The sequence below is a fragment of the Drosophila simulans genome, chromosome 2L (assembly GCF_016746395.2).
Source record: "Drosophila simulans strain w501 chromosome 2L, Prin_Dsim_3.1, whole genome shotgun sequence".
Taxonomy (NCBI): Eukaryota; Metazoa; Arthropoda; class Insecta; order Diptera; family Drosophilidae; genus Drosophila; species Drosophila simulans.
In genome coordinates, this window is record NC_052520.2 from 4,922,975 (window position 1) to 4,936,500 (window position 13,526).

The 13,526-nt window shown below is 49.7% G+C and overlaps 5 protein-coding genes across 5 annotated transcripts; 3 read left to right on the forward strand and 2 right to left on the reverse strand.

Annotated features, from left to right (window-relative positions):
* The first annotated feature begins 11 nt into the window (after positions 1-11).
* Positions 12-2,802, forward strand: LOC6731022 (SWI/SNF-related matrix-associated actin-dependent regulator of chromatin subfamily A-like protein 1). The gene is made up of 7 exons (XM_002078147.4): positions 12-864; positions 923-1,413; positions 1,472-1,622; positions 1,692-1,856; positions 1,915-2,197; positions 2,259-2,453; positions 2,517-2,802. The coding sequence occupies exons 1-7, from the start codon at positions 98-100 to the stop codon at positions 2,730-2,732; spliced, it is 2,268 nt and encodes a 755-aa protein (XP_002078183.1). The 5' UTR covers positions 12-97; the 3' UTR covers positions 2,733-2,802.
* A 137-nt stretch (positions 2,803-2,939) lies between these two features.
* Positions 2,940-10,026, forward strand: LOC6731023 (cilia- and flagella-associated protein 44). Its single transcript, XM_016179567.3, has 11 exons — positions 2,940-3,081; positions 3,136-3,298; positions 3,351-5,167; positions 5,230-5,874; positions 5,926-6,033; positions 6,297-6,924; positions 6,989-7,981; positions 8,034-8,456; positions 8,514-8,738; positions 8,794-9,120; positions 9,177-10,026. The coding sequence occupies exons 1-11, from the start codon at positions 2,987-2,989 to the stop codon at positions 9,762-9,764; spliced, it is 6,012 nt and encodes a 2,003-aa protein (XP_016023512.1). The 5' UTR covers positions 2,940-2,986; the 3' UTR covers positions 9,765-10,026.
* A 107-nt stretch (positions 10,027-10,133) lies between these two features.
* On the forward strand, positions 10,134-10,877 carry LOC27208244 (DAZ-associated protein 2). Its single transcript, XM_016183845.3, has 2 exons — positions 10,134-10,317; positions 10,376-10,877. The coding sequence occupies exons 1-2, from the start codon at positions 10,231-10,233 to the stop codon at positions 10,766-10,768; spliced, it is 480 nt and encodes a 159-aa protein (XP_016023513.1). The 5' UTR covers positions 10,134-10,230; the 3' UTR covers positions 10,769-10,877.
* On the reverse strand, positions 10,858-12,327 carry LOC6731024 (eukaryotic translation initiation factor 3 subunit I). The gene is made up of 3 exons (XM_002078149.4): positions 12,191-12,327; positions 11,524-12,013; positions 10,858-11,465 (listed from the first exon to the last, which is right to left on the reverse strand). The coding sequence occupies exons 1-3, from the start codon at positions 12,191-12,193 to the stop codon at positions 10,978-10,980; spliced, it is 981 nt and encodes a 326-aa protein (XP_002078185.1). The 5' UTR covers positions 12,194-12,327; the 3' UTR covers positions 10,858-10,977.
* Positions 12,328-12,399: 72 nt separating this feature from the next.
* Positions 12,400-13,346, reverse strand: LOC6731025 (protein SCO1 homolog, mitochondrial). Its single transcript, XM_002078150.4, has 2 exons — positions 12,938-13,346; positions 12,400-12,871 (listed from the first exon to the last, which is right to left on the reverse strand). Exons 1-2 carry the CDS (start codon positions 13,329-13,331, stop codon positions 12,510-12,512), a joined length of 756 nt encoding a protein of 251 aa, XP_002078186.1. The 5' UTR covers positions 13,332-13,346; the 3' UTR covers positions 12,400-12,509.
* Positions 13,347-13,526: the final 180 nt, after the last annotated feature.

Genomic DNA, 13,526 nt, shown 5'->3' on the forward strand with positions numbered 1-13,526 from the left:
TGAGATGTAAGGATTGAAACATGGCTCACCTGGTCACACAGAGCCATGCATTTATTGTTTATATATTCCGCCAAATTTCATCAATTGATGTCGCAGCATGTCCACTTGCAGTTCATCCGAGATAGCGGAGAAGAAGCGCATTGCGCTGGCCAAGCTGCAGGCCAAGAAGTCCCAGCTGCTGGCCAGCGCATCCGCAACCAATGGAAAATCAACAACGTCTGCAACAGGTGCGACGCAACATGCGAGTGATGCCAAATCGAGTCCAAATCAACCTCAGGCCAAATCCCCATTGAATTTCTACCGATCACCGACGGGGGCGCAGCAGAAGATCAGCAGGAGCGGCCCCACGCCCGGTGACAACAAGAGCTCGTCCTTCCTAAACGCTCTAAAGGCAATCAAACAGACATCCACCCGGGAATTGTCCCGAGGAGCAGCACATCCTTACCAGCGGCCAAATGGAGGGAACGAAAGAAACAAGCCCACTCTTTCACTGGGTTCGGATAAGGAGAAACCGGTGGCTGTGCTACTCGGAAACTCCATCACGTGCAATCTCTACTTGGTCAGCACACATCGGTTTGCTGCCCAAACCTCGGGATATCACGAACAGCTCGTGACCGTGTTTAAGAACATGCCCACAAAATCCTACGATGGCCAAACCCGCATCTGGAGTTTCGATCTGTCGGACTACCAATCCCTGACAACGCATGCAGCGGATCTAAAGCCATATGTCCACATGAATGGCATTCCGAAGAAGGTGCTGGATCTGTGCCGCCAGCCGCCAGTAGTTCCGGAAAGCAGTGTTTTAGCTTCCATAGAACCCAAGCTGGCGGACCAGCTAATGCCCTTCCAACAGGATGGGGTATGGTAAGCATTATTTGTATGCTATGTACTTTCAATAGCGCTAAATTGATCATATGTTTAGCTTTTCCATAGCCCAAAAGGGACGCATTATGATCTGTGATGAAATGGGCCTGGGCAAAACCTATCAGGCCTTGGCCGTGGCCGACTATTTCAAGGATGATTGGCCCTTGCTTGTCTGCACCACCGCTTCTACGAGAGACAGTTGGGCGAAACACATCATGGATCTACTACCGAAGGTGCCCATCCACTATGTCCAGGTGCTGAACAACAATCAACTATATGTGGGTGAGGCCAAGGTGCTCATCACCAGCTACAATATGATGGAGCGACACGAAGATAAGCTGATGCAGCGCAAGTTTGGTTTCATCATCTTCGACGAGTCGCACACGCTGAAGAACAGCAAGGCCAAGTGCACGACAACGGCCAAAAGGCTCACGGATCAAGCGAAGCGTGTTGTTTTGCTATCCGGAACACCGGCTCTCTCCCGACCTTTAGAACTATTCACGCAACTGCAAATGATAGATGGCAAATTCATGAATTTCATGGAGTTCAGTATGTCAAGGATGTCTGCTTACCTTAGAACATGTTTATATTAATTAAACTTTCGCAGCTACTCGTTATTGTGATGGAAAGCAGTCAACTTTTGGTTGGGATGCCAATGGCCAATCGAATCTGGAGGAACTGAAGGTCATTCTTAACTCTAAATATATGCTAAGGCGAACGAAAGTGGAAGTGCTGCCTCAACTCGCTGAGAAGAACCGGTGGGTTGTTCACATTGTTGTAAATTTGTAACATATTTTCTAACATTTCTACCATTTTTCTATCCACAGTGAGACTGTCGTCCTGGATCCCGCCCTAGTGTGGACCAATGAGGAGACCAAGGAAACCTTAGATGCGTTTAACAAAGAGCTAAAAACCGCTAAAGGCAGGGCATCGGAAGAGATCCTACTCCGTTTCTATGCACGCACTGCGGAAGTGAAAACTCGAGCGGTCTGGTAATTAAACGATGATTGCAAAACTATCTGTAGCTTAATATATTATCCTGCACTATAGCGCCTACCTAAAAACCATAGTTAAGGAGCAGAAAAAGTTTATTATCTTTGCCCACCATCGTGTCATGATGGACGCCATTAGCGACTTCCTCAGTGGATTGAAAGTGCACTACATACGTATTGATGGACAGACGCGTAGCGATCTCAGGTCGGATTCTGTGGACACGTTCCAAAAGAAGAGCAGTTGTAAGGTGGCCCTGCTCTCGCTGAAAGCCTGCAATTCAGGAATCACGCTAACTGCAGCTGAGATCATAGTGTTCGCTGAACTGGACTGGAATCCCAGCGTAAGCTTCGCTTATATGTTACTTTGGACAGCACTTTAATGTAGTTTCATTTTATTTGTAGACCCTTGCCCAGGCGGAAAGTCGTGCCCATCGCATTGGTCAGACAAAACCGGTGATTTGTCGCTATCTGATGGCTCACAATACGGCGGATGATATAATCTGGAACATGCTGAAAAATAAGCAAGAGGTGCTTAGTAAGGTGGGCATCTTTGCCGAAAATCTTCAGAAAGCAACAGCCACAGCAGCACCCACTTCGGTAAGATACACTTTGAATACTTTGAAAAATTAACTTTTAATTAACTAACTTTGCTTTTTTTAGTCACACAAGATCGAGGAGTACTTCTCGCCCTGCAAGTCCACCTCCATTGAACCGGAAAGGAATAGCATAAAACAATATTTTTCGACTGTTACAGCTAAAGATCCCCCTGAGCAAAATAATAATACAGAAAAGACCAAAGTAAACAAGACCGAGTCGGATATCGCGGCGTTTTTTAACGATGATGATGATGAGGCTTTTTTGGATTTAGATATTTAGATTGTGTCAGGGAATTTAATCCTAGATTATTTATTGAGTTAATTGTAATAAATTGTATTTGAGAATGTTAGAGCATTGAATGAACCTTGTTGATCACGTGTCTGCGCATGCTCCACGCTTAAAGAACTCCTTTCAGATAGCCGGTTTCATGTGGCCTGGCAACTGGCAAACAAACACTCAAGCAAACCTTTTCACTTGTATCAAATAAATAAATACACAGCAAGTTAAGTTTTGTACAATAATAGCTAAATAATATGGATACTACGCAGGAATCTGAACTGCTGGGCGAAGAGGAGGAGTTGGAGAATGAGAACGATATATCCTTTCCGCGTGAAATCGTCAGCGTAGAGTGAGTACGGAATGGGCAGTGGATAACTTCTTGATTGGAAAACCTCTGCTGCAGGCACTCCTTTGGTTACGATTGTAAGAAGCTGTTTAACTTGGTCCTTGTGGATTCAGACACGCTGGTTTTTGCCTCCGGAAACTTTCTCAACTACTTCAGCATTTCGCGCCAGGAGATTTCCTTTCAGGAAACGGTCTATGGCTGCGGAGTGGGCTTCATCACGGTGAGCTTTAACTTGAGTACCTTTGTATGATCTAATGGTCCTCCATTGCCAGAAAAACGAGCATCCGGACTTCACCAACCTATTTACGGTGGGCGAGAACGGAGCTCGACCCACTGTCTTTATCTACGAGTATCCATCGCTTAATGTCCGTGTGAAGCTACTGAATGCGGCCCAGAATTGTTTTACGGCGGGCTCCTACAACAAGACGGGAGAATTGTTTGCCTCGCAGGCTGGCTATCCGGATTTCATCATAACTATCTGGCGCTGGGAGAAGGCCGAGGTTGTCCTGCGTGCCAAGTCCTTCCAGAGCGACATTCTCTTCGTGCACTTTTCGGAGCACAATCCCATCCTGCTCTGCTCTTCCGGGCTTAGCCACATCAAGTTCTGGAAGATGGCCAACACCTTTACCGGCCTGAAGCTGAAAGGAGATCTGGGTCGCTTTGGCAAGACGGACTTCAGCGATATCTATGCCATGTACATGCTGCAGGATGAGAATGTGATCTCTGGCAGCGATTGGGGCAACATGCTGCTCTGGCAGGCGGGGCTCATAAAGTTCGAGATCTGCCGGAAGGGTCGAAAACCATGCCACACCAAACCGATTACGAGGATAACCATGAAGAACGGTGAGGTGACGACGGTGGGCATGGACGGTTATGTGCGCGTTTGGTACTGGGAAACGGTAGACCTGGCCGATCCTCCAGAGGACGATTTGTTTGTGGAGATCGATCCGATCTACGAGTTCAAGATAGCCGACGTGGAGCTCCGTTGCATGCAGAAGATCCATCCCTTTGATGAGTCCGATTTCACGCACTACGCCCAGGATGGAAACGGCGGCATATGGTTTTGCGACATTAACACCTACGATGTTCCTCAAAAACCAAGAAAGCTCTACTCCTGCATTGGCGGAAGGGTACTGGCAGCCCAGATGTCTCCAGTGTCGCCCCATTTCCTCTGCATGTCGGAGAGCGGAAAGCTGTTCGTTTACCAATACGATGAGCAGCGCCTGATCCTGGAGAAGGAGTTCCCGGCGGAGGGAGTCGATGTGATCTGGTTGGATACGAATATCTCCGTGAAGGGAACCGAACTAGTGGCTGCCTTTAAGGATGGTATTCTACGGCAAATGTATCTGGACCTGAGCAACGGGGAAAGGCCCAAGATGACTCGGGTGAGAGCCTTCAAGGCGCACACATCGCCGATAACTGCACTCACTGTAAGCCGGGACAGCTCCTTACTCCTGACCGGCAGCGCCGACAAGAGCATATTCATTTACCAATTGAGCCGGGATGAGCATCAGCTGGTGGACATGCATCCGCTGGGATTTGTGCAGTTTGCAGCTATTCCAAACTGCTTCTACTGGCACGAAACGGAACCGACCGTCGTCCTGGTGGGTTGCAAGAGTGGTGACCTGTACGAGTACAACATCCGCACAGAGGTCACCGATCGGGAGACCTATCTGTCCTATAACATAACTGAAAACTCGCGCATGCGCCACACAAAGTTCGCTTCCATTAAGAGCCGCATCCGGCGGGACATCCATCGGGAGAACGTGAAGAAGCGCAAGGAACGGAAGCGGGAGCGCAAGATGAACGAGGTGGAGAAACTGAAGAAGGCCAATCCCGGCCTGCAAATAGACATAGAGTCAGCGCTGGCGGACTCTGAACCGGATGAGGAGGAGGAGCCGCTGCACATCCCGGCCGTGCCCAACGCCATCATCTGGCTGCGTTACACCCTAAGAGACACCATTTGGGTGTCCATGGCGGGCTACGATGCTGGCTACATCTATGAGCTGGAGTTCAATGCAGCGGAGCCTGTTCGAGCCACCATCATAGCGGAGGCGGATGACATCGAGATTCACTCGTATTGCATAATGTGAGTTTAGGCGCTAGAGAAGTCATGGCATGTCCATTTACATTACGACTCCTCTTTTCCAGCGATGAGTTCATCATCTTTGGCCTTCACAATGGACGTATTCGAATCAATCGCATCAATCCGGACAATTTCACCGACCTCTCCGAGTTCCGCATCTATCCGATGCACGACGGCCTGAAAGGCACCATTCCCAAGATCGACATTAGCTACAGTGGTGAGCACTTGCTCACTATTGGCTACGATGGCAACGTGTTCCTGCACAAGTGGAACGGTCCGAAGATCGTAAGGAACAAGGTGCGGGATAATCTGCCGCCCCTGCCCGAGGGAGTTACCCAGATACCGGACATAGAGCCGGAGGCTTGCTCCCTTGAGCAGGAGAAAATCAACGCGGAGCTGCGACGCCAGCAGGAAGCCGCCGATGCACATGACCGTGATGTGCTCAGTAAGATCGGTGCGCTCCAGAACGTCTACTTTGACATCATCAGGATCAACGAGGAGCTGCCGCCGGGTCTGAGGGCCAAGGATACCGACTTGCTGCTGGACGATCGCATCACCCGGCAAATTCGAAATGAGCTGCAGGCGGAGTTGGATGACGTTCGAGAGGATCTGGCCTACGATTTGGAATTCGCCCAAGTGGGACACACGAAGCTCTACAATCACTTTCTCAAGGAGCTCGTCCAAATCCCCTTCACAGTCGCTCCTTTGCGGTGAGTAAAAGGATTCCTATCATTCCAACAGAACCAACATTGTGCTTTCAGTGCCAACGTGCCGGGTGTGTCCACATTTCGCCTGCAGGCTCTGGGTGAGGAGCACGCTCAGATTAAGCAGGATATAGAGGACCGCCTGAAGCGGGAGCACGATATGGGGTAAGTGGCGAAAATCAGGCTCCACCTCTTCACACTGCCATCAACACGAGAAATATACATCCAAATCTTACCCTTACATTCAACACAAGCAGCCTTTACACGGAGGATATAGTACTAGAGCAACCGGAAGTGTAAGCCATCCAAGCTACTTAGTTCCTAGTTTGATCACCTGTCCACCATAATTACTGATTATACCACCAATGCATATTAGAAACCATTAAACTTTAGTTGCACCAGTTGAATTCAATACCCACTGATTACAGACTGCATGACTATGTGGCGCCCGAGCGATCGGACGAATCCATTGGGGAACCCCCGCCGGAGTCGTTCTTCTTTGGCCGGGATCCGAAGAGCATCGAGCCGCGCTTCAGCAGGAAGATGATGCGACTCCTCACCCGCTATCGAAAGCGCCAGATCTTCGAGGTGCGCCGCATCTTCGACTGGGACAAGCTGGAGCGCCAGAAGCCGGACCCCAATCGTAACCATCCCGACGACGATGCCCAGATCGAGGATGCCAAGCGCAACCTGGGTGACTTCAAGCTGAAAATCGGTTCGGACTACGAGCCCAAGTCATCGGAAACCTTGACCCAGAAGTACATAGAGGTGGTGGAGTGCCGCGAACAGTACTTTGCGATGGTGGACGCCTTCAACCAGATGGTGCTGGACTTGCGCGAACGCAAGGGTGAGCTGGACCAGTTTATCAGCAACAAGAGAAACCGCTTGGCGGTCATTCATAATTATCTGCCCGAGCCGGACCGCCAGCCCTTGGACCCGATTCAGGAAACGGACATGGACCTGGAGTACCCAGAACTTAATCTCATCGAGCACTACACGCCCGGCTGTGGAGTGGAGATCGACGACATTCTGACGCTGGAGCACAGTGTAGACCAGGTGGGTGAACTGAATGTTACTACTTGTAATTTAGCATGGATACATAAATCTTCTATATAACCAGGTGATAGCCAGGATGGCTCCAATAAGATCCACCGCCAACGTCAGCCTTTTCAGTTTGCACGGCTTGGATGTACCCGAGCTGCACGAGCACACCGCCTTCACGATGCTCCAGATCTCAAAGCTGAACAGAAGTCTTCCCAATGCGGAGCTGGACGAGGAGCTGCTAAAGCTGCCGCCCAAGAGTGACCCGGCCTACTTCGAGTTGAATGATGATGGCCAGGTGCCCTACATGATGGAGACGCGTCATCGATGGCTTCGTCAGCTTCTTGTGGAACAGGATGCCATACGGACCGAAGTGGACGAGGAGGTGCGGCAGTTTGACAAGGCACTGGAAAAGCTGCAGGTACGACGCTTCCATGTCAAACTGGACGCGGAGTTCATGACCGCATTCATGAACAGCCTAAATCAGGAGCTCTACATCCTGCGCGACAGCGAGGAGATAGAGACACAGTTGCTACTAAACGCCAAGACGGCGATGAGCACGCGGAACGATCTACAGATGGTTATCAATAGCACCAACAGGCAGTTGGATGAGCTGAGGCGGAACATCGACAAACTGGGCGAGCAGATCGTAGCCCTCCAAGTACTATTCGCGACCACCGTTAAGGGTCACAAGTTCTTCGACTTCCTGCGACGCATCTTCAAGAAGAAGTGGCGTCCACCGAAGGTCGCCAGGGGGGATGACGAGAGTTCCTCATCCTCCTCCTCGTCGTCGTCTTCCAGCGAGGACGAGCAGGCCGACAACAAGAGTTTGGACTCACTAGACATGACCACTATCCGATTGGACGAAGCCACCTGCCCCACCGGCCTGGATCGATCGCTTTACGACTTGGCCTTCTCCATGCGCTCCGACCGCCACGACCTGGAGCGAAATGTGCGGGACCTGACGCGGGATGTGGAGAACAAACGCAAGGAAATCGCAGAAATGCAGATCAAGATGAAGTTCCACGAGGAGGTGTACCAGCGCGAGAAGAATGCCCTGTTGCAGTTCCGGGTAGGTAATTCTTTCAGAGATTGACCTCCATGCTGAAGTTCCTTCTTTGCAGCGAAACCGCCAGCAGGAAGTGAACAAGGTTAACATCAGCGCCATTCTGCGTATGGACCAACTGCAGCATTTCTACGATGGCGACGACTACCGCGATTTGTCCAAAGCCATTCTCTTCGACGCCGATATGCTAGTGGACCTTCGGCGCCGGGCGGATCAACTAAGCGAGGAGACACTGGCCACCAAGCGATGGCACCGCATTAACTTCATTCACTTGCGGCGCATGAACACGGACATAAAGTTCATGCGATTCGAGATTACGCGGCTCGAGGAGGAGATTCGCCAGGCCATGATGAAGAAGTTCGGCATTATTGTCAACCTGGATGAGTTGGAGGAGGAGGTCCTAAGACGCTACATCTTCGATCTGGAAACCAATGCCGAGGATGAGCTCAAGGCTCTCGAAAAGGAGCTTCTGGAGAAACAGGTACATTTGCATTCATAAATATGACACCTTCTTTAATATCCAAATATTGTGATTCAGAAAGAACTCTCTCGCTGCGAGGAGGAACTGGTCCTGGAAACCCAGAACAACACCGAGAAGGTTAACATAATGACCGTGCTCCGGGAGGAGAACAACATCCTTCGCACTTTGTTGGACATTCAGAACAAAAACTACGCCAAGTGGGCCAATCCGAATGCACTGAATCTATCCTACGACATTGAGAAGCTGAGGGGCATTGAAAAATCCTTGCTGGACCAGATTGAAGTGGGTACTTCTCCACGGCTGATTTCATATCCTTAAAACACTATATATTCAACAGTGCCTGGAGCGGGAGATCTGCGCCCTCAGGCTAAAGTCCAAGCCGCTGCAAATCAATTACGAGTTCGAGGTGGATCCCAATGCACAACCCCAGGTGGTGACCAGTGAAATATTGCCCAATGACGATGCAATGGTGTGCCCGGCCATCCTCAATGTCGACGCCTACATGCTGCCACCCATGGCCGATGAGTTCATCATGGATCGCGTACAGACCATTGTCCAGAAGAGTTTCAATCGCTTCTTTGGGAAGAGCACCACTCCGGAGAATGTGCGCAAGTTTGCCCAGCGCTCCTCGCTTTATTTGTGCCAGGCAGCCTATAGTTTCCAGGTGATTAGATCTGAATGCAATAAGTTTACTCCATCTTACCTTAAGTTATCTTTTAGGGTCGCTACACGGATCGCATAGCCGAGTGCATAACGGAGCATCTGCAGACGTTTGTGCCCAAGAAGTACTTCATCCACATCAGCGGCGAGGAGCTTCGCAAGCTATTCAACGAGGTGGTGGCTGTGTTCGACTACGAACGCTCTGATGTGAACACCGAGGAGCTGATATCCGGAATTTTCGATCACGCCAAGGACTCGCTGTGCGCCCATGTCCATCTAGGCGACTCAGAGGTTGTGAACCGCACCCACTTCATCGTCGCTCACATGTTCAAGGAGCTGATTGAGGTGCTGCCGCTGGAGGAGTTCCAGGCGGACGAGACCCTGCGCATGATTGTGGACGTGCTGGAGCGTGAACCGATGGTGGATCCTCGAGCCATCGCCGTGGAGCAGCTAATCGATAGCACGCTCCAGCACGCCCAGGAGAATCTGATCGATGGGATTACAGCGGTGCCCATCCGCAGCCTGGGCAGCTCCATTCAAAGAGACCTGATAAAGAGGCGGCAATATAAGCAGCCCAGTTGCGAGTCGCCCATGTCGGTCCGGATCGCCACGAAAAAGCCAGGAACCAGCAGTGGTCTTCCTTTCTAGATATCCATATCAAATACGTTGGTAGAAATTCAAAAATGAATTATTTTTTGAACTTGACAACGTCGGTTTTTGCTTCACTTTTGTTACGCGATACATATTTTTTTGTAGACTTCGCTTTGAATTTTGAAAAAGGTGACCCAAACACATGTTTTAACATAGCACATATTTAAACCTGATTTTGAATAATTTGTAAAAGTGTGTGTTTCAATAACTGGCCTAATAGCACAACTTAAAAAGTTGATGACAAATGTACTAATAAATTGTGAGTGACATAGTATTATCCTTTTTTATTAAATAAAAAACCCAAATATACGCAATTCGCGTGCAGAAAATAAATTTCGAAAAAATCCAGATCTGACGGGAAAACTTTACGCCATCACTAATCTCGATTGGCTGACAACCCTGTTTGTGACTCAGAGAAACTGCAAGTAAACAAAGTGCGACTTCAAATTACAAAAGAGATAAGATGTCGAAGCCATCAAAAGCAGGTCCACCAAGCGAGGGAAGTGCTCCCGCCTACGACTATCGCCAATCCGGCGATGCCATGGCCATGGTAATAAGCTTATTTGATTATCAATTACCAGTGGCCAACTAAAGTTTACGACTTCTAGCGAGCTCCTCCGCCAACGTATGAGGAAAGCCAGCGAAACGGCGGCGCCGGTATTGGTGCCTATGGCTATCCACAAGGAGGAGCTGCTCTGCCCAGCCAGAATCAGTATTACGGCATGATCAGCCACCAGCAACAGCAGATGCCCTTCGGCGGGCAGCCCAACTACGGTATGCCACATGGCAGTGGCTTCGGACTCGCTGGTCCCAGTACGTCGGCAGGTGCAGCTGCAGCACAGGTCCTCCACTTGGACTCACGGGCCGAGGTGAGGACAAATTCCAACGGAAATGTCGTCATACCGCCTCCTCCGCCGGGCTGCCTGCCCACACCGGCCCAGTGGGCGGCCATGCAGGGTCAGCCTGTGGTTCTCAAGCAAAAAAAGCGTTCCTTTTTCTAGGTTACACAAGGCACACCATTTACTCGAATATAATCATGTTGTCCCCCTTTCCACTCCCTTGATGTTATAAAAATAAACGATGCGATCCGTTTCGTTTCGTCCTCGCGTATATTTGAAAGTTCCCTAAGTTCCCGACGAACATGTCGCCGGTGAAGTGGTTATGTTGAGCCCACCGGCTCTGATCCTACTAAAGCACTACTGGATACAAACTACTCGAAGATGTTCTCAAAGTATGTACTATCGAATGTCTGGACACGCACGAAACCATCTTCTCCGCCCGAGGCGTAACTCTTGCCGTCCGGATGGAAAGCCAAACTGTTGATGGGTCCGAAATGGCCCTTGAGTCGGGCGAACTCCTCCTCGTATATCAGGTGGAAGAAGCGCGAGTCGAACTTGCCAGCCTTCGTAGACGTAGTGGTCACCTCCATAGCATCTTGACCGCCGCCCAGCACGACATGATCCATGATTGGGCTGATGGCCGCCGAGTTCACAGGACGCTCCGTCTTGTAGGTCTTCAGGCACATCAGGGACTCGGAATCGAACAATTTGGCGGTGGTGTCCCTGGAGGCGGTCACAAACATGGTGCCATCCTTGCTCAACTGCATGTCGTTGATGCCAGCGCTGTGATCCGTGCCAGAGTCAACCACCTTTTGACCCTTGCGGATGTCCCAGATGGCAATGTTGCCATTATCGTGACCTGGAAACGTGACGGGTTTTAAACGGTTTTCATAATTGCTTATCGGGTGAACACCAACCTGTGATGATGGTCTCATCCAGAGGACCCCACAACATCGACGTAATTTTGGACTCGGTCATCGGGATGCGGAGCGTGGGCTCCTGCTCCGACAACGAGGAATCGGCGTTGCGGACATCGATGAGGAACAGTTCACAGCTTTGTCCCATCGCTTTGTCCGTTGAGTAGGCTGCCTGGTTGCCTGAGAAGCTGAAGTTGCTGGTACGCACCGACGACTTGGTCGGAATGGAGGCGATAACGGTGCCGTACTCGACGTCCCAGATCTTAGCGGTCATATCACCGGCGCCGGTGATGAGCTTACGGCTCTCCCAGTCCACATCCAGGCACCAGACCGCACCCTGGTGACCATCGTAGGTGCCCAAACGTTCTCCGTTCAGCGAGTACCACACATTGGGCTTCTGATCCTTGGAGCAGGAGAAGAGCAGGTCGCCCTCGCGGTTGTACTTGATTTGCGTTATGGAACGCTCGTGGCCCTGGAGCATCAACGGACGCTATAAAAGACAGAATAATACGACTTTTTAGCAAAAATTTAGGCCGCTTTTAAGGTTATGTTTGGTCCTGAATTTCACACGACTTTCACACTTTGCAAATAGTTGTAATTTCGGGTAAATTCTAGATAGACCCATCCAGAATAATGCAAACTGTGTAGTCATTGAACAGGCACGCACCATTTTGTATTATATTGTTATTTGTTGCGAGAAAACGAATATTTTTGCAACAACATCCACGCAGCACTACACGCCAAAAGAGCAGTGTGACCGTGGTCTAGTCAAAATCTCACTTCGATATACCAGGGGGATCTAAAAAATACCGTTAGGCTAGTTTATTTTGTACAATCAGAAATTTTTACAATCTAGAAATTAAAGTATAGTCAATATAAACGGAAATTTGGATATAAGACTTGATATACATCAAGTAAATACCATATTTTATGCCATATATTCATTAAGTAAATACAACGAAACAACATTTGTCAGCTTAGCCAGCCTAGCTGAACCATCCCTTTTTGTTCATTGAATCCCACTTGGCTATGTTCACCAAAATGGAGGCAACACACTGGTCCTTGTCCCGATTTTGGCCATAGTAATCGACAAACTCGCCATTGGGGTTGACCAGGTACATGATGATGGTGTGATCCACAATATAATCGTTGTCCTCGTCCCGCGGTCCAGCGCTGAAATAAACCCTAAAGGCCTTGCACACTTTGCGGATCTGTTCGACGGTTCCCGTAAGTCCCAGCAGTTTGGGGGAGAACTCTTTCACGTATTTGGCCACCACCTCTTTGGAGTCACGTTCTGGGTCAACGGTGATAAAGATGGGCTGCACTGCTGGCGTTTGCGGGGACTTTTCTGTGAGGTTTTGAAATAAATGTTTTTTTTTTTTTGGTTTGGAAGAAATACTCAGACTCTACTTACCAACTTCATCAACCACGGCTGCCATCTTCTCCAGCTCATCGGGACAAATATCCGGGCAGTGGGTGAAGCCAAAATAGATGAGCAGCCACTTGCCTAAGAAGTCCTCCGATTTGCGAACAGCTCCCTGCGAATCAACTAATTCCCAACTGCCGCCGATGGCTGCTTTTCCCAATTGTCGCTGACGCTCCTTCATTCTCGCCTCATCCTTTTCGCTCTTCACGTACAGCATAAAGCCCACGCCGCCGGCTCCAAGGGCTCCAATGACGGCCAGACTTCTCCAAGAGATCGGACCCTTGCCTTTAGTGGAATCTGCGGGAGCGGCATAATGACGAATTGCAGGCTGTTGTGCCCAGCGACGACAGCTGCCCACTAAGCGTTGCAGGGAGCGGGACATCCTACGCCCGGTTTCAGAAATTTGAAGGCTTTACGTAAATCTTCTGGAGAAATAAAAATCTCGCCGGTGTCCTGCTGCTTCTTCCTATTCTACCAGTCACGGCGAAACGCCGTTCATTTAGTACAATTAGGGTATATTAGGCAGTGTGGTATATTTTGGTATTACAAGCGCGGTCTTATTGATTCCAACACGTGC